Raw genomic sequence first — 19,113 nt, 5'->3', positions numbered from 1 at the left:
TCTCTGTTTGCAGCTGTTTGAGGCATTCCTCTGTAGCAATCAAATTGTGTGGGCTTCACATTAGTTAGAAATAATCTACAAAAGACATTACTTGACTTGTTCCACACATTTTACATTCAGAAGTCATCATCTGACTCAACTCCTCAGCGCCTGTCTTTATTATCATATATATTCAAATGGCACTTTATCACTTTAAATTTGCTTTGAACGAAAGCCAAGAAATTCCAGCAGTCAGTATGCTCTGCTAGCCCCAAGTCAGCAAACTTGCTTGTTATCAGGAATGATGCAGATACCGTGTGAGTGCGAGACGGGGGAGGAGGAGAGTCATGCAGGCGGTCATGGGAAGGGGTTGGTTTGCATATTTAACAGCCCGTGCCCGAGCGCGCCAGCCTCTTCGGGGTCGGCGCTCACCGGGACTCCCGTGCACCAAGGAAGGGACCGCGTATCACCGCACCGGAGTGAGTTCTCTTTCAGCTTTGCTGCCGCTGCAGCCCGGCTCCTCTCTTTCCCCTTGCCTCTTCTGATCCTACTCTGCCCTCCCTAGGCTACCGCTACAGTGGCTGCGTGCGAGGTCAGTCTGTCAAATTATGCTACGTGTAGAGCACGTCCTGAGAGTGCTTAATTTGTAGAGATTTGTTCGGTTTATTCAGCCTGGCTCTCTGAGTGGTGCTACCGGCAGAGAGCAGCTCCATACGGTGGCTGCGAGTGTTACCAAAGCACCCCATCTATGCACTCTCTCTGCTACTTACAGGCATCCTTAAACTGTGCCTGCTGCACTTAGGACATCTGTACGACCACGTGCACCGCTAAAACCAGACTTTGCTCAAAATTGTGAGCTGCTTTTCCAGCGGCAAACAGGCAGATCACTGGCATGTTGTAGAACCAAGCCGCTGTTCCTCATCAGTGCCTTGCTCGGTCAGTGCTGAGCTACTTGGATAAATCAGCCTGCGAGTCAGGGTACTTGCCAAGAAAAGACAGCCTCATCAGCAAGGAAACCAGTGAGAAGGCTCTGAGAATTCTGCAGGGAACTTTTAGTAAGTGAAAACCCATTTCAACCAATATTCCATTAGATGTAAAGGCTGACTAAAATGCCTTCACTTACATAACCAAGCTAAATCTAAGCTAACGTCAGAGAAATTAGATGAATTTTAAGCAGCACCAACCAATTATTCTAGGTCATTTTTGTACACTGTTCTGTTCATTTTTCAAATTCCTGTGTTCTAAACCAATGGATTAACATACTCTGGTCTTAATTCCCACAGTCATTCTATAGAGTAAAAATCTCCTGCAGCTGACTCCACTCACTCAATTTTTCTCCTTATCAAAGTCAAAGGTTTTTTTGTTATTTGTCTTTTACTTCAAATAGCCATTGAGGACTTTTTTTTTCTTTCCATCTAACTGCTGTTGCTGTCCTATATACATAATCCTCCCACACATATTTCCTCTGTTAAAAGCAGTCTCTTGTTCCCGGTTCATTTCAGACTATCCAAGCAAACAAACCGAAGGTATAAAAGTATCTTTCCTGGGCTTCTGTACTCCTTACAACTGTTTGTAAACACAAGTACTTTTATACTCAAAACTTGCAACGTTTGTAAAGAAAAAAAGACACAGAGGTCTTTTTTAAGTTTACTTTTGTTCGTTATTTTGTTTTATTTAATCCAAACCAGAATCTACCTCTCCCTAAAAATGTGCACATTGTGTAAATTACTCCGTGCTGCAGACGCACACATGCCCAGGCACACAGTCAAATCTGTTTGTATAGAAATAAGACAGAAGCTCTCCAAAATTTAAACTGAAAATATACACAAAGTAATTCTTAAAAGAGTTCTGGATTCCTGCAGGAGCAAGCATGTTAGCCAGCACAGCATGCTCCTGTGCCACTGCCCAACATGCTCTGTTGCTCTAAGGGTTTGCTCATAACATTTCTCCTTGCTGTCTGTCCCACCTTTTCCTGAGCAGCTGCAAAGCAAAAGGACCAACTGAAGTTGGTGCTCATTTTCAAAACATCTTAGATTGAAATCTCACCAGAAAGTAATTACACTGCCCAGGAACCACTGATGGGGCTGGCATTGGGCTGGCAGGGGCACAGAAAGCTATGCTCATTCACACCTGCTGGAGACTTACCATATATGCTGCAAATTTCAAACAGGTGAATTTTTTTTTTACCTGTTTTACAGTTAGTCCAAGAAGCATGAGAAAAAAGAAAGAAGGGAAAAAAATTAGCCAAATCCCACATATACATTTCAAAGTGCCACCACTTTGAAGAACCGTGTCTAATCTCAAAGCAATCTGCTAAAACTCCCAGAAAACAAGCCACAACAATGAACTGAAAAAAACTGAAACACCTACTTTTGAATCTCTTTAGAAGTAACTAAAAATATTGCTGGAATGACTTAGTAAAGAATAAGCATGAGATGGAAAAAGAGAGAAAACAAGGATGTTCAGTGATACCAGGCAAATTGTACTATGCTTTGCATTTGTAGCAGATGAAAAGAGGGAAGGCAAACAAAGGTTTAAGCTGTCTCACAAGCTTACTTTAGTTGATGTGTGACAAAAAAGAATGCGTGATGTGTAATTGCATGTCTCAGCCAAATGACCGTTTCTCTGTACCAGGCACACAGCAATTGGGACTGCCCCGGAGCCAGACTAGCTGCAGTTTCCATGAGAAACTGGCAGCAAACTGCCTCTCAGAAAGTATTTTCTACTTAAGTAGGAACTCACAGGTTAGGGTTTTACATATTGAGCAGTCTTTGACTGTAACTTAAGAGTCCTGCACACTTCTCACTTATGGCCAAATTTGGGTGGTCCCCAGTTTCCTGGCTGGGTGCTGCTCAGAGCTGTAGGTCCACATTTGGTCCTCTCAAGGATACTGGCCTGGCAATGCCTGAAAAGCACTTTAGCAAGCTTCTGGGTCTCCTCAGGCTCACTCTGGCTAAGAAAAGAATTTCAAAATATTTGAAAATACTTGAGATCTGTGCCCCAGTCCACGTACTGATGCCTCCTGGGCACAGTGGTCTATGCCAGGTACTGCAGGGCAGAGCAGGAGGACACCAGGAATTTGTGACCAGGACCCATAGTGGGGGGTACTGGAGAATTCTGCAAAGTGAATAAAAACCTTTCCCAGTCAAACCTGTACTTGCTACAGGGATCATACGCAGTGCTTAAAAGCCTATCTAATTCTTTTGAGCCTATAATTTTGGTGGTTTTAGCAAATTATACAGTAGATTCATGATCTACAACAGGTCAAGAGCAAAGTAGTTTAGACAAGCAGGGGGAAGGATTTGGTGCTTGTACTCCCTCTTGCACTTACACACACATACACACTAATACATGGCTGGGATAGAAAAAAAGCCCACTTTTTAGCATCCAAGGAAATATGTTAGGTGGCCAAGACAGTTACAAAATTTTTGTGCTGGACAGGCTTCTGAGGTCAGAAAATGGACATGATTCATCCTGGCAAAAAACAGCTGGCTTTGGAGAGCCAGCTAAACAACACAGAGCTACGCTGTTCACAACTGAGCTCTGAAGGAATATTATTAGGTCATGCTGATTCATCTGAAGAGTCCAGAGAGAGATGCAAGGCCTGAATTTTACAGCAATGACATGGGGTTAGCAAGCATGAAGATTATTTAGGCTTTTGTTCTACCACAAAATGCTTCTGGGAATTCTTGAAACATCTGATGTGGATATAAAAGACTTAAGTAGTTTTTCCTGAGAAAGGATCCTAACCACTCCTTTGTCTGCATCTTTCCCGAGATCTCTTGCAATTTCATTTACCAGTATTTCATGGTCTTGGGTGTGCAATTCATTAATCTAAAAGAGGCTGCACAAAACAATTTCAAAAGTTGTCTATGTAAAACTGGCACCAAGTAGTTGCAAATCCAAAGTTTGAGGATCAGACAGAAAGCAAAGTCACCTCAGATGCTCAGACCCTAAAGGGAAGGGTGTGGCAAGCCAGGCAGACTGAGGACATGCTGCTGAGGTGGCTGAGCAGAGCCCTGTCCATCACCACTTCCCTGCCTCCTTAATCTTGCTGACTTGTGAGAGTTCCCTCATTCACTTCAGTTCAAACAGGGTGAACTTCAGATATCTGAATCATTATGATCAGTTTGATTGCAGTTGCATGAGGGGCAATCACAAACTCAGCTCAGGGAAACCCAGTGGGGTCTAGCATTCTCCTTCAACAAATCTTGACAGTGGACACCCATTCACACTGGACTCCCACTTTCTTATCTTCTTCTTTCGCTGATATATTGTGGTTATTTTTCTAGGAAAAAAAATCAGCAAAAAACCAAGTGTTTTTTTTTCCTGTGTTCTTGAAGGATTTTTTTGAGTTCTGATTTTCCATGTCAGCAATTCAAGCCTAAAGCTTCCTCAGAGAGAGAATTGCTTTAAGGTCTCCTACAGCTCCTTTTTTTTTAAGCCCACATATTGATAGATCAGGCTTTGCTCAAACAGTAGAGTTTTACTCATCAGGTCACTTGAAATACATATAACCATTAGTGCTACTCAATACTCTCACAGTAATGCCTTAAAACTCTTCTCATTTTAGGATGCTGATTTCCCCCACAAGTCACAAATAAGCAGCACAGCAGGTGCATGCATATGCAAAATCTTTCTAAAAAAGAATTTAAATCTATATTATGCTCTAAGTGATCCAGCAATCTAACCTTGAAAATCATGCTAAAAAGTATCCATTATAGTTGTAACTTTTTATTTTAAAACTTGACCCACATAAAATTCCATAAACATATACTTCAGATGATTTGTGTATTAAACAGAAAAGGGTGCACAGATTTTTTTTCTCTTTTCTTTCCAAGGTCCAGACTGCTATCTGGCTTAGAAATATAAGATATCAATTCCATATGTTTATTTTCTATAACTGGACCAGAGTGGGAAAAGAGACCATCAATTTTCAGAAAGAGACCCTATGTGAGACTGAGAGATGACAGCAAATAGAATTACTTAGAGTTTTTAATTTTATTTTCTGTCAAAACAGACTGCAGTGGAAATCTTCCACTGGAAGACTTGCAGTCTTCCATCAATCTGCCAATATTCTCTTATCCTTCTCCCCAAAAGGATGGGCAGAAAATTACTTATTCTCTTTGCTAAAAAAAGAACTAATAGAAACATCTTTTGCCAGGGAAAAAAAAAAAGCACCACCAACAAAAACTAACCAAAATATTAAATCAGTACTATTATTGGTTTTCAAAGGCTGAAAATATCTCTTAAATCTCTAATATTTTTTCACTCAAGGTAAAAAAAATTGAAGACATTTCCTGTAGCAACCAATTTGATCAGTAACCAGGAGGAGTGCAGCACCACACCCACAGGCAGGGCAAGGCTGCTTCTCAGATGGTTTCTGCCTTTTCAGCACTGCTCAAACAGGATAATGTAAACAATTATGCCTTTCCCCAAAACTTTGACTGGTATGTTGGTTAAATAAAAAAGGAAGAAATACTGCACATGGATATTTTTATCTTTCCTACACTGTGCAGTTTATAAAGTTACAGCTGTGGAAGCTCTGCTTTACTTGCCTCATACAGTAACTATTTTTGTCTCTCTGGTTCCTTCCTCTGAAATGTGAAAATTTAAACAAATAAGGGCAAAAAGACTCACTTGGACAGCTAAAACATCATTTTAAAACTGAGGAGGGAGAAAGCTGCTTTAATGCTCAGCTCTCCAGTCAGAGGGATGAGGAATGCACATATATGACAAGGACGATAAGCAAAGATGGGCAAAATTGAACTTACTATTCTTAATGTTTCTCAGGTGAAACAAGACAAAGTCTCTTTCCTGGTTAAAGATTTTTCTTTGTACTCCATAAATAACACAACTGTCTGCCAGCTCCTAAGGAACAGAACCAAAAATCCATGCTTCATATTTGGAGAGGTCAGGTCACTCCTGTGATGACAGCCTAAGAAAGATTGCTCCTTTAATGTGCAAAGATTCTTTTGTCTGTCTATGCAGAGACCCAGCCAGCTTCTCACCTTCTCTAATTTGAGTATCCTAGCTGACATGAGCACTACTTGTGTTCATGGCCCTGTCATTGGGAATAAGGAAGACAAGAAAGAGTCTTCCCTCTGAAATCCCAGTGTTACTATTAATAGAAAACATTCGGCTGACACTAATTTTAAGACTTCAGACTGCATATGTGGCAGAAATGTGTGAGCAAATATAGGAATTGGGTGAAACTGCAGTACCCCAGGAAACCTGTAGGACATCCAAATCAGGTTGATTGGTTTGCATCCGCTTCAAAATTTACTTGATTTTCAGGCTAACTTTGCAGAAAAAGGTCATAAAGAAACAGCAAATGCTTTGAAAACAGCACTTGAAAAAAACCCAAGAAAAATGTCTGCAAAGCTTCTCACCTTTTGATAGAACAGTGCTTAGGGAGGACACAAACTTCATAAAGTAAGAGTCTTCTTGGCAGAGAGATACCTGTAGGCATTCGTGAGTGAAAGCTGATTTGTTGTTATACTTTCATCCTGGAAAATAATGAAAATGAAATATATAATCAGCTCCAGCAACCAAGCACTCTGAATGGTTATAAAAGCTTAATCTTACAACAAAAGCACTCTGAATGGTTATAAAAATTAAGAGGTATCCATTGACTGAATCATCACTCCTGAATCATTGTCATGCTCTGGTTGCAATTCAAGAGAGGACAATGACACCTGGCAGACAAAGACCTGCAGCTTCCGCCTTCTATGGCAAGCCCATGGCCAGGACATTGTGTCAGGCACTAATTCTGGTGCTTTCCAGAAGTAACTCCTAAATAAATGAAGAACCCTCATGCCGAATGAATAGAAATACAGTGCAGTGCATCATCTCTTCCAAGCACACAGTTCAAGTCCCAACTTTTAGAAACACCCAGATGAACCCTACCTCAACCATACTGGTCTTGCTTCTTGGAGGGAACAGCTGGGCTCTTTGACATCATCTAGTGTTAATGCAACTTTCAGGATGGAAAACCCTTAATTTCTTGCAGCACAAAGTACAGTTAAGGGGGACTTTGCAGCACAAGCCCTTTGTCAGACTTTGGATGCATGTGAGGACATGGCTCAACTTAGCTGGTTTTTCTCCCTCTTCACCCCCAGCTCAGGGAAAGCTCTCTGCTGACTGTCATCTCAAATACTAACAACCCTATGCAGGAAAATGTAGTTATGTGCTGCCTTATTTCAAAACATTTTCTCTGAATTCACACATTGAGTACCTGCCGTTGTCGCGTTCCGCTGCAAAGGAATGGCGGAGGGATTCTTTTGAACAGATATCTTGGCGTAAATAAAGAAATATCATATCACCAAAGGTGGATAGAAAGGGGAACAGAAAGGCAGGGTAGACTGCATGGCTGAGGCAGGGCAAGCAGAACAGCGGGGCAGAATGAGCCAAACCTGCAGACGAGTCCCCCGCTCCCCTAGAGACTGAGGCAGCAGGCCCTGGTTATGGCGCAGTTACCTGTGTTTGTGTGCTAAGGCTCCTCTTGTAATCCCATCTAGCCCTGGCTAGTCAGGGAGAGTTGTTCCCAGGCACCAGGAGTTTCAGCACCTGCAGCCCAGTGGTGGGAGCTTCCTCTCCCCTGACTGACTGCCAGGCAAAGCCTCCCCACATCCAGAGCTTCCCACCATTTCCTACAGGCCTTGTCCACGTAGAGACCCTACAATGGCAGTGGCCTCTGCCCCCCTCACGTGTCCCAGTTGCCTCCTGCACACAGCATGCATTAAAGCTCTGTCGTAATTTTCCAACCCATGTCAAAAAATGGATTTGTAGCATAAAACCTGGACAATATTGAGGCATGCTGCCAGGCGAATCCTGCCAGAGCTTCCCGCCGTTTTCTGAGGGCGTTGTCTGTAAAGACTCTAAAATGGCGGCGGTCTCTGTTGAGGCATAAATAAAAGTTAATTGGTTCCTCACATGCATCCAGGTTTTGGTGCCTGTCACCAGCATGAAGAATATTTTCTTGGTATTACCTTGAGGGCAGGGTTTTCCAAAAGAGAGATGAAACACTGTTCCACTAGAGAGCTCAGCAGAGTTTTGGCGCAAGCACTGCCGAGCAGAGGCTGCATGCTCTGAGTACACGCAGGGAAAGCAGCCTGAGCAGTGTCCAGCCTGCCGGTGCTTTTTCTCTTCTGTCCTACTCCCGTCTGAAACTCAGTATTTCAGAAAATGCTGGTTCCTTCCTGGGCTCCGTTTTTAAACTCTAATCTTGCTTGAGGTTTTCAAAACGATTGCTCAGTCCTGCTTCAACTGGAATAAAAGCATCCCAAGTTCATCAGGAAATACAGTATCTCCATAAAGCCACAAAAAGTTTTAAATAATTTGAAATCTGTGATAAAATTCTTAGACGCATGTAACTCCACCATGATTTTTTGACTGACCCATGAGTATTATGGCAGATGCCAACTTTACACATATTTGACATTCTCTCAGATTTCCTGTTTGATTTTGTCACTGAATGGCTCCAAGTTGAATTTAATCATGAGATCCATTAATCTTCTGTTTAAAGGTATGTTAAAGCCAGTTAAGCTGGCTTTCAGAAAGTCACAGAGGAAAGCTGGAAAATCAGCTAAGCGGGTCAACAACTTTAAAGTATTAAAGCTAATTTAATAGTAAATTTAAAGCTGTTGAGTTCATGGCTTTGAAAGCTGTAGGCAATGAAGTGACTGAAGTATCTGAAGTGATTGAAGTATCAGGAAAATCCACAAATGCCATAGGTTTATGTCCAAACAGGAGACACAGGAGCCCTGCAACTTTATTCAAATAAATGGAGAGATTCCACTGGGGCACACACCTACAGGGTTTTGTCTCTCGAGGTTTCGGAGGGCACAGCCTCGTTTTATCCTAAAATCCGAGCCACATGGTGCCCTCCTCCTTTCCCCACTGGCTGAGGCACTAGGAAGGTACAGTCTTCTTGAACCACCTACCACATATCCCCCCTCGAACCTACTGTTTCACCCCAAAATTCAGAAACTCAGGCTGTGCAGACCCTTGTCTGTTTCTGGGACCAAGCTGCCTGGGCTCTGCAACCAACCTGCAGCCCAGTCGGTAGAGACATTGAGATCATTTCAGAGATGTTAACACCTGCACCTATCAAATTTTTTGTAAAGACATCAGCTTTCCTCTCAGGAGTGCTGTCAGTATAGGACAGGACAGGTAGACAGGGCTGTCCCAGCCATGTGTATTCATCAGAACAGAAATTGGAAAAACGCTGCTGAGGTGGCAGGTTTATTGGTGGAAGGCAAATCACCCCCTCCTGCTTTTATACACACCTAGCTTTGCAATGAACTCACCTGAACAGATTTAATAGAATTAAGAAGGTGGCTAAATGCCTGCAAGTCTGGACACTGATGTCCATCCACCATGACTATCTTTCAGTATTTTTAAGCCATGACTAACCTAAAAAATGAGAAACGATTTTAGATAAAGATTTTCCTGCTCTCCACCTCCAAAAAAGTCCCCAACATCTTCACCCCAAAAACCAACTCAAAGACACCAAATAGATATTTTTCCCCTAGAAATGACATTTTTCAATAATTCAGTCATTCTGGATGGTTTAAATGGTTTTAATTAGCTCCTCATGATCCCCTTCTTTATAAAACACCCTGGGGAAATGAGGGAGAGGAGGACAAGGAAAAAAAACCTAACAGCTTACTTTGTATGTTTGGCAAAAAGTTATTCTGAACACAACCATTTCTTTCATTTAGAAACTTATCTGTAATTGTTTAGGAAGCACTACTCCTGACATTTCACAGCAAATATAAATAAAAAATAAAGTCTACAAATATTTACAAAAACATGTTTACAGTAAACCCATAAAGGCTTTTAAAATGTCAGGTATTTTTGGTAAACTCCTTCTGGGGTTGGTTTTAGTTTTGTTTTTATTTTTGCTTATGGATGGGAAAAAAATCATAAGCTTAAAAGTGCATCACCACTACAAATACTTGATTACTCCTTATGATGTGTTCATTAGAAATTTGTTTAGCTTTGCCTTAGACAACTCAAACAATAGCTTCCGCTGCTTCCTTGACAGACCAAACTATTCCACTGTCTATCACAACAGGCAGAGAGACTTGCTAATCATCAGCCCAAATTCCCTAATTCTTTTCATCACTTCACTACTCTTGACTGGACATGCCTTTGTGTACAGAGAGCTCCCAGTGTAAGAATTAGGCTCTTCCAACACACTCACCTACCGGAATGTTCAGGCCTCAGCCTTCTCCAGCCCTCTCTCTATGTAGCTATCTCCTCCCTCACGACTGCACCTTAAAAATCTACTACTCTTGTGCTTTTAAGTGCCTTCCAGCTGCCAGCAACTATTTGCTAACAGGGCTGAGTGGGCTAGAGGCAGCCAGGGAACAGGAGCCATGTGTGAGTGGTGTAGCAAGTCCAGGGCACTGGTATTGCTATAGGTGTTTATGGAAAAAATTCTATGGGCACTCCTAAAGGAGGGAAAAAGACACTACATCACTAAATCAGTAGCATTTGCTTGTCTGTAAAAACCTGAAAATTAGGACTCAAGGTTTGGGGTTTTTTTCCCTTTGGCTCCTGAATTGCTGTCATGAGTCTCAGATAACTCATGCTCTTTTAAAAATGCCGTTCCTAGTTCTCGAATGACAGCACCAAACCAGAAACAGGGAGAAAAGGGAAGAAAATCCTGCTACAATCTCATTCTCTATTTTTACATTAACTTTCTAGACACGTAACCAGATTCTCAGTATATAATAGTATATTGTATTATCATATGTAGAGCATACCAAGCAATAAATCTTGCAAATGGAGTAGCCAAGCTCTGCCACTTACCTAAAATTTGCTTGAAAAAACTGGGTTTGTCAAAATTTCTCTCCTTAGAGAAAGAAGTGGTTTCACCTGTAACCTGTGAGCTGCCTTTGCCAAGCAGCAGATAAACACATTTAATTCACACATCTAAAAAACTAATCACATCCTGATGCAACTCATTTCACCTGGAGCCTCTCTCTTTTATACTGTGCAAAGGAACACACTTGACTTAATTATAATGGACTCTCTATTTGGAAGCCCTTGTTGATATCTCCATTGGTAATTTTCCAGCTCTGTTGCTGCTTCTCTGCTAGGCCATCTGACATGATAAGTCTCCATTCACTAATAATGTGAATCTTACTAATAATGTGAATCTCCATTCACTAATAATTCTCTTCTGAGCCTGCTGTGTGCTGTAGGGCAGCAGATGACTTTTACAATGAATTAGGCAGTCTCTAATGCACTCATTTGCCTTTTTTTTTTTTTTTGAGGTTTTCTTTTTGCTTTTGCTACTCTGAAGAAAGAAGGTACGTGCTTTGACTTTAGAGGAACAAGTGGCAAAAGCAGTTTGCTCTTTTCAGTGTGAGTTAAGTGTAAACTTTTCTGTTTCTGAACCAAGAGTTTCTCTGTCTAAAGCAAAAAACTGATGATGTATCTCCACAAGCACGTTTTCAAGGCAAGATGACTAATCAGGGGCTTGTTCTATTGTGAGATTTTATGGTAGCACTTACTCATGAAAAAAAGAAAATAGAGTTCCTTTTCTGTCCTGGTGCAGACAATCTGTGTACTGGGCTTTCTTACAAACCCTCTGAATGTGATGCATATAAAAGAATGGTAAATGCAATATCTCCTTCAAGGCAAAAATGAGAATGGGTTTTGCTTTGGCTGAGGAGGAAGATGGTTGTTTTACTATATTTTCCCCAGCACATACAAATCTCAGCTGAGCTCTCTTATTCAAGTGCCATGTGTAAATTCTTACCTTTGGTTTAAAGCAGCCTTATCTGTTTACATTTCCTGTACCATCCTTGCTACAGAACCAAACCCTCAAATATTATCTTTTCTTGTCTGTTACCCTGGGAAACAAACAGAGCCTTTCAGTATTGTGACTCCTAACTAGAACTGTAGGGAAAAAAATAAATCACATGAAAGCTTAAAAGGGTAATTTCAAGTTTTCTTTTGGCTTCTGTACAAAAACTGAAAAATCAATGATGATTTTTCCAAAACAACATTGTAGCCTGGTTTACATAGCAAATTTTTCTTCTAAAATAATTCCAGGCAATTGCTTATACAACTTCGGAACTAATTGATGCAAAAAATCACAAGGGTTTGGTAATTCTCATGATTTGGTCTTGGATGAAGGTCTCCATAAGCAGTAGGGGCTGAGCAGGGCAGGTCTGAACAAAATTGCCGCTTGAGATAACAACTGTCTTCTGGTACAGAAGAATATATCTGGGGAAAAAACAACAACAACAACAACAACAAAAACAAAAAACCCCCCAAAAATCACTTTATAGATGGCCTAAGTTTGGAGTCACAAGAGAAACAAATGAAAGCTGAAAGTTCCTATTACATGTGAAAAAAAAAATCAAGTCAGCTTTCAGGAGTCACTCAAGGAGGAACTGCAGGTTCAGCTGTCTTTGTTCACGTCTGCGTATGCTGTGGCTGACAAATGGGGAACAAAAAGGTGTGAGCAATGCAACAATTGCAAAGTGCAGTGCACCAGGGCTTGGTGTAATATTTCCTCTGCGTTGTACAAGCACGTCTGTCAGAACCAAGCAGACAGAGTGTTTTTCTATAAAGGGAGTTGAGTTAACCCTGTGTAAAGCAGCTGTCTCCCCTCCCAGCAGAGTCCAGCATGCCTCAGTACAAGCTCACCTACTTCAACCTGCGGGGACGAGCAGAGATCAGCCGCTACCTCTTTGCCTATTCGGGCACGAAGTACGAAGACCACAGGATAGAAGCGGCAGACTGGCCCAAAATCAAGCCAAGTGAGTAGCACGGGTTCCTATAGCCAAAGCTCCACTAGAAATGCTAGCAAAAAGAAAAGCAGTTGGTGAGGTACCTGTATGTTCTGTGAGCAGAAATCCACTTAACTTCTTTCTTTAGTTAAGCCTGTGTGAGTTTTAAGGTGAAACAGTCAAAATGTCATTGCTGATGCTCTCACAGGAGACCGGATCCAAACGTTCAGACAATCTGAAATGCCTAACCTGCCGTCATCCAGCTGGGCTTTTACTCCTTATCAGTTCAGTACAGCTTTTGCGTACCTAAAGATAACCAAATGAATGCTGATTTCAGCTTCTCTGGATAATTTCATCTCAAAGCCTTCACCCTGGGTTTAGAAAGCTGAATTGGAGAGAAGGGTCAGGAAAGACATTCCTTTGCAACCTGAATGTTTTCTCATCACTTTTCCTCTCTGAAAACCTCAGTCAGTTGATACAGCAAAATAAAAAACCAAAAGGATCAAAAGAGGTACTAGAAAAATAATTGTTCCTAAGAATATGCGCTACCAACCCTTCCAAAAGTACCCTTCAGGCTATTGTACCCCATTCATTTCATGTCTTTTAGCTTTCAAAGGTATTTGTTATTTCTGTTCATTAAATTAGCTTTAGTTCAAGTGAAAAAGATCTTGAGTTTGAAGACTCTGGGTAGGAAATCAATGCCTTCATTTCATGGATTAGGCTTGCATTTGGCCTCATGGGCTATGACTTTTCACATCCAAAATGAAGAATTATGGTTTTCATTTGGATAAAAGACACAACCAATTCACAAGGTGACTTCTATTAATGAAGTAATGTTTCTTGATAAGCTTTCACACAACTTAATAAGCTCAGCCTGCAAGCTACCAGATTTTTCTAGGGTGCAAATTTTGTAGGTTTGGTCTTTCCTGTTTGCAGTGACAAGAATGATAAACACTCAAACACTGCTGTAATCCAAGTGGCAGTTGAAGCCTTCAGTGGTGGTCAAGTATAGAAAACGCTGGCAAAAATCCACAGAGAGGAATGAGAAGCAATGGGACAGGGACACTTTTAGCTAGGGATGACTGACTTTGAAAACCTTTTTGTTGTAAGAGCTTAAGCCAGCTGACCACGTGGTATAGCTTACTTCTCTTTCACTGTAGTTCTCAGGAAGGAGAGTAGAAACTAAAGGTGAGATTAAGAATTCAGATGACCTGATGTAAGCTCTGCAAAGGCTTTTCATACTTAATTACACATATATTCACACATATGCACACTCACTTTTGTCCTGAAACAAAGTTGAGAGTATAAGGAAAGTATATTTTTATGTGGCATTTTCTATACTGATGAAGTAAGACAAATTAAAGAGACAAAGCACAATTAGTCACTTAAAAGGTGCAGAAGCATTCACATTCTAGAACAAGATGCTCTAACAGCAGATTCAGCATACAAGGTAAAAGCATTGCATCACTCTTGGAATATTGTTGATGATCCCAATGTCTGAGCAGCACAAGAAACAATGCAGGAAAGTTCTTCCTGTGCTTTCCTTTAGTGCTCACTCCACAAACCTCCCACTGGAGCTTTATTTGTGCAGGACATGTGTACAGTAAATGTGCAGCTGCAGCATCTAAGTATTCTTCTTCCCTAAGTATTTTTTTATCTTGCTTCATCATATTAGAAGCTTCAAAAAAGAGGGACATCGTGTTGTATTTGCAGACTGTAGTCAAAACTGGTTCCATATCTTTCATAGGCAAGTGGGTAAAGGCACACGTGATGTATGCAAGTGTACACAGCAATTTGTCTGGTATTTCTTAATCTCACCTCAATCTGTAATTATGTAATTAATTCAATTAATTTGACCAATTTTACTGATTATTGAAGGCTACAAAATAAACTGCATACTAAATTGCCTTACTTTAACTGGTGTTGCATCCAGTGCAGCTGTAATTCCCTTTACCATTGCTAAACATTTACCACTCTTTGATTTTCACCAGGATGAGACTGACTGGAATCTGCTACTTTATTTCTATTCTTTCTAAGGTAGACCCAGTTCAGGAAAAATAAGAGGAGAAAAAAAAAACTTGATATGAAGGATCAGAATACAGATACAAATGAGAGTTGTGCAGAAGAATTCTCAGCAGAATGAGCAATGCTGGTGTATATGCAGTGGGTTGGATGGATCTCATTTCACATTTACTTTTGAACACAGCAGTCATTTAACTTTCTGGGCAAGAATCCTGTTACCCGGTGCTTTTTCCAAATCAAACTGTGTCTCTGTGGAGGGACCTGAGGCACATATTGAAAACTGAGGATAGCAGAGAATGCAAGGCATGTTTTCCATAGGGCAGATGCTGTATGCAACACTTAACAGTGTGAAGGCACACAAAATCTGTACAAACCTACTCCCTCTCCCGGAGACAGCCATTTCTTGTGTTGAGTCACAGGCTGCAAAGTCAGAGTTTAGGTGCCCTAGGGCAGATTGGGGCACTGGTTATTGGTCTTGTTGAACACTTCAAGATGTTTGTTCCAAAGCCTTGTTGCTACCTTTGATTCAGTGTTTTTCTGAATGATTTGCCTGTGGTAGAACATTTTGTCTGGGAATACTGTGAGTAACCATGAGAAATGCCTCACAAAGGCAGAGGAGGAGATAGTCATTAGGTGATCTCCAGACAATTTCCTTAAGCAGCATTACATTTTTATGCATGAAAAAAACTTTTGTTTTAATTAGCAAACCTCTTAATTGCTTGCTGTCTGCAATGTGCATGTCAGTGGTGGCAGGTGGCACCATTACTTTGGTGCTAGAGCTAGGATTCAGGGAGATTGGAAGAGCAAAGGTTTAGCCTGCTGCCATAAGATATAAACAACACTTTCAGATATGCACCCAACTATTTCTGTGTAGGTGTATGTTTTCCTGGTCAATTAGCAGATACATTCCTGTTCCCATTCACTGACTGAGTGACTGGGTGTCAACAGATGACTGAAATTCAAAGAACTCTTAGACCAGTATGAATTTTGCACAGATGACTTCACAAATCTTAGAGCAGCAGCTCCCAAATTTTACTAAACTTCTTATCTGCCATGGGATTTCATCTAGAGCTCAGTTATAAAGGCTGCTGTGGAAAGCCATTATGCAGAGAAAATGAACAACTCTAATGAACCCTTGGTAAGCCTGCCCCCAAACTTTTCAGAGTACGGAAAGAGAAACAAAGTGTCCAAAGGTTAATGACTTGTCCAGAATTTGTTAATGCAGCAGATGGACTTACAAAGTGTGTAGCTCAGGATTTCTGGGGTCTCTCCCAGTGTTTTTGTGGTGATTGGGTTGCAGCTGCGCATTTACTGTACACACATCCTCTACAAATAAAGCTCCACTAGGAGATTTGTGGGGTGAGCGCTGAAGAAAAGCACAGGAAGAACTTTTCTGCACTTCTCAGCAGATTGTTTCTTGCGCTGCACAGACATCGGGATCATCAACAATACTCCAAGAGTGCTGCAATGCTGTTACTTTGTGTGGTAGGTCTGCTGTTAGAGCATCTTGTTCTAGAATGTGAATGCCTCTGCACCCCCAAAGTGACCAATTATGCTTTGTCTTTTGGACAAGAGAACACTTCACGTTTCTTGAGCTAATAAGAAACAAATTGAAGAATTCAAGTTTGTCCAAGAGCACAAGGAGTCAGGAATCTGAATGGGATCTGAGAGGATAGATTTGCTTCAGCAGTTTTCTCAAAATTGAAATAAGGTTTTGCAAGAAATACCAAGCTTTCCAAATCAGCATACCCTATAAACCAGGAAATACTGACATTATTCTGAGGAAAAGACTTAGTTCTGTAAAACTGATGGGAAAACAGAAGATCTGTGCATAAAGATCAATGTGAAGAAAGCCCATTGAGAAAGCAGACTAGCAGCTGCAGCAAGTTTAATTTTTGACCTGGACTGAAGAGTGTGGTGGGGTTTGTTGGTTTTTTTTGGCATTTTTCATATGGCTGCCACCAATAAGCTGCAATCCTTATGAACTTTCTGGCAAAAATAATAAGTCCCTCCTGGAAATACTGTCCCACTTGATTTTGTTTACACTTAGTGGTGATTTTGTTGTGTTTGAAAGGATGGCCTATTCTAACACAAGAACTTCTGCGATTTGGCTTATACACGGAAATTAACATTTCCATAATTCAACATTTGTTTTTTTCCCTTATGACACTAATCAGATCATCTTTGGCAAATTTTACAGCTGGTGCAGTTTAGAATATAAACACATTTTTAAAAGGCAGTGTACAAGTATTAGCATTGTCCTGCCTTAGCATAGAATTTTAAAAATCAGACAAATATCAAGCAGCAGCTTTCCCTAGCGCTTCACCATATGTAAGTCAATAATTATTTTAACAAGTCAACTAACTCATTCTCTACACTTCTTTTTGAACACACTCCGACTTTACAATGCCCCCATTTAAAGGGCAGTCAATTCAAGATCTGCAACAGGCTCATACAAGATCTGTACTCCCACACAGTGGACTGCTCACAGAAAGCATCTTTGCACTGACATAAGTACTGATACAGCAGAAAATCCATGGTAATGGTGAGCTAAGTTACCACCACCTTGGATACTAAGCTGGCAGGCAGCAACAGCTTTGGATCTGTGGCTTCTTAAAGCTGTTTGAAACAATGATAATAACAGACTTTATCATCATAGTAAAGGATGTTTCTCCTGCACCGATGGCCATAAACATCCCATAAACAGTTTAGGATGTGTAGAATGGTGCTTGAAAAGGTCCTTTGGAAACCTGACGGACGAATGGCCCTGAAAATACTCCCAAGACAACAGATAAATCTTGAGAAGCACCTGACACCAGACAAAAATTCCTCAGGGGAGCAGTTGCTTTGCTTCCTGAGTGATTTTCTGCTATGTAGCTCCACTAAAATCACAGCATCCTCCTCATCATCCCTTTCTAGAAGATTCAGATTCTAGGTGCCTCCAGCTCTGGGCTACCATTTCCAAGTGCCTTGCTCCTCTGTCACCATTAAAAAATACCTATTGCATCTTCTGATAAGAAATACATGAAAAGTATCTATTTGTTTCTCATGATCCAATTTAAATATGAATGGATAGGAAGTGCAGTTATAGTCAATTTTCAAGGCAAAGGAGAACTTATTTTGGCACAGATATCGCAGTAAGAAGCAGGTGACATTTATTTGCTCCCACATTTGACTAATCCAGCTGCCTTATTATGGAGCCAATCTAAGCTTGATTACCAAATGATTAATTATTCAGCTTTTGAGCAATAATCAAGGACTTAAATACAGGCTGCATTGCATCAGAGCCACAGACAATTACAACATGGGCAGGACGAGTCATGGGCAGGTCAGCTCGGGGAAGAATGGGGGAACAGGTTGGAAGGACACAACAGAAATGAGGAGAAGAACAATGGAGAAGTTAAGATCAGTGAAAAATGGAAGAAAGAGGTAAGGGAAGGAGAGAGTTAAGAACTGTATCTGCATGGGGAAGAAGAGCAGTGAGAAGCACAGCACAGCAGCAGCAGCTGGCAAGCCTAGGTGCCAGGACTGGACAAAACTGTGCTCAGCTCTGTTGTGTTTCCCCTCCCTGTCCCTGACACAGAAACAGTCCCACCGGAGCACCCTCCACTGGGTCATGGCCAGGAGGATGAGCGAGGAGCTTGTGTTCAAAGGGAAGGCCTGAACACCAGTGAGAGCCTACGGACATGGCAGGATGCCAGCAGTCATCACAGCCCTTAGGGGCTTGATGGAGTGGAAATTAATTAAAGGGGTGATCTTGCTTTTAACACACATCATCTCCCCTACTCAGCATCCATCAATTCTTGTCACAAAAGCCAATGAAAACTAAAGTAATATGAAAAGGAATGAATCCAATTCCTAAACACTGTACAGATACTTAAGAGAGAGCTTCCTAAAATGAGGAGAGAGACTGCAGATCAGCCTGAGGACTTGACCTGTGTCAAGGCTTTCTTCATGGCAAGTGTAGACTGTGCAGATTTCATTCCAGCATGTGGTGCAAAAAGCCATTAAATAACCAACATAATATGAAAAGCAAGAACCTGCTGATAAAGGTTCAATTTAAAGAAGAGTATAGGTTTATTTATTTAAAAAGGAGGCTTTTAAAAAACCCTTTTCCTCTTTCAATCTAAATTTGGAACACCAGCATCCACCAGCTTTGTACTTCAGATGAGCGGCAAAGCAAGCAAGAACTAACTGGGAAAGGTCATATTTTGTGCGTGCCTGAGAGATGACACTGTTTGCATGGTGACAGCAATAGATTTTCCTGCTTTTCCTTCTCAAAAAGCATTTGCTCAAGTGGGAGTTGGAAACATTGTAAGACAACATAGCTTTGAAAAACATGGAAAGCACATCTGTA

At 41.1% G+C, this 19,113-nt stretch overlaps 1 protein-coding gene across 6 annotated transcripts in view; it reads left to right on the top strand.

Moving 5' to 3' along the window:
• The first annotated feature begins 319 nt into the window (after positions 1–319).
• Positions 320–19,113, top strand: part of HPGDS (hematopoietic prostaglandin D synthase) — a 29,272-nt gene continuing 10,478 nt past the window's right edge. Inside the window, exons 1-3 of one of the 6 annotated variants that reach the window (XM_059844127.1) lie at positions 341–458; positions 11,268–11,303; positions 12,624–12,764. In XM_059844127.1, coding sequence (XP_059700110.1) covers positions 12,632–12,764 — 133 coding nt within the window. In that variant the 5' untranslated portion in view covers positions 341–458; positions 11,268–11,303; positions 12,624–12,631. Of the gene's footprint in view, positions 459–11,267; positions 11,359–12,620; positions 12,765–19,113 lie in introns of those variants that run through there. The other 5 variants (XM_059844126.1, XM_059844130.1, XM_059844129.1 and 2 more) reach the window with 5 other exon arrangements.

This window comes from Haemorhous mexicanus, chromosome 4, assembly GCF_027477595.1.
Source record: "Haemorhous mexicanus isolate bHaeMex1 chromosome 4, bHaeMex1.pri, whole genome shotgun sequence".
Classification (NCBI taxonomy): Eukaryota; Metazoa; Chordata; class Aves; order Passeriformes; family Fringillidae; genus Haemorhous; species Haemorhous mexicanus.
Note: the sequence above shows the minus strand (reverse complement) of the source record. Positions and strands in the feature narration are given on the sequence as shown.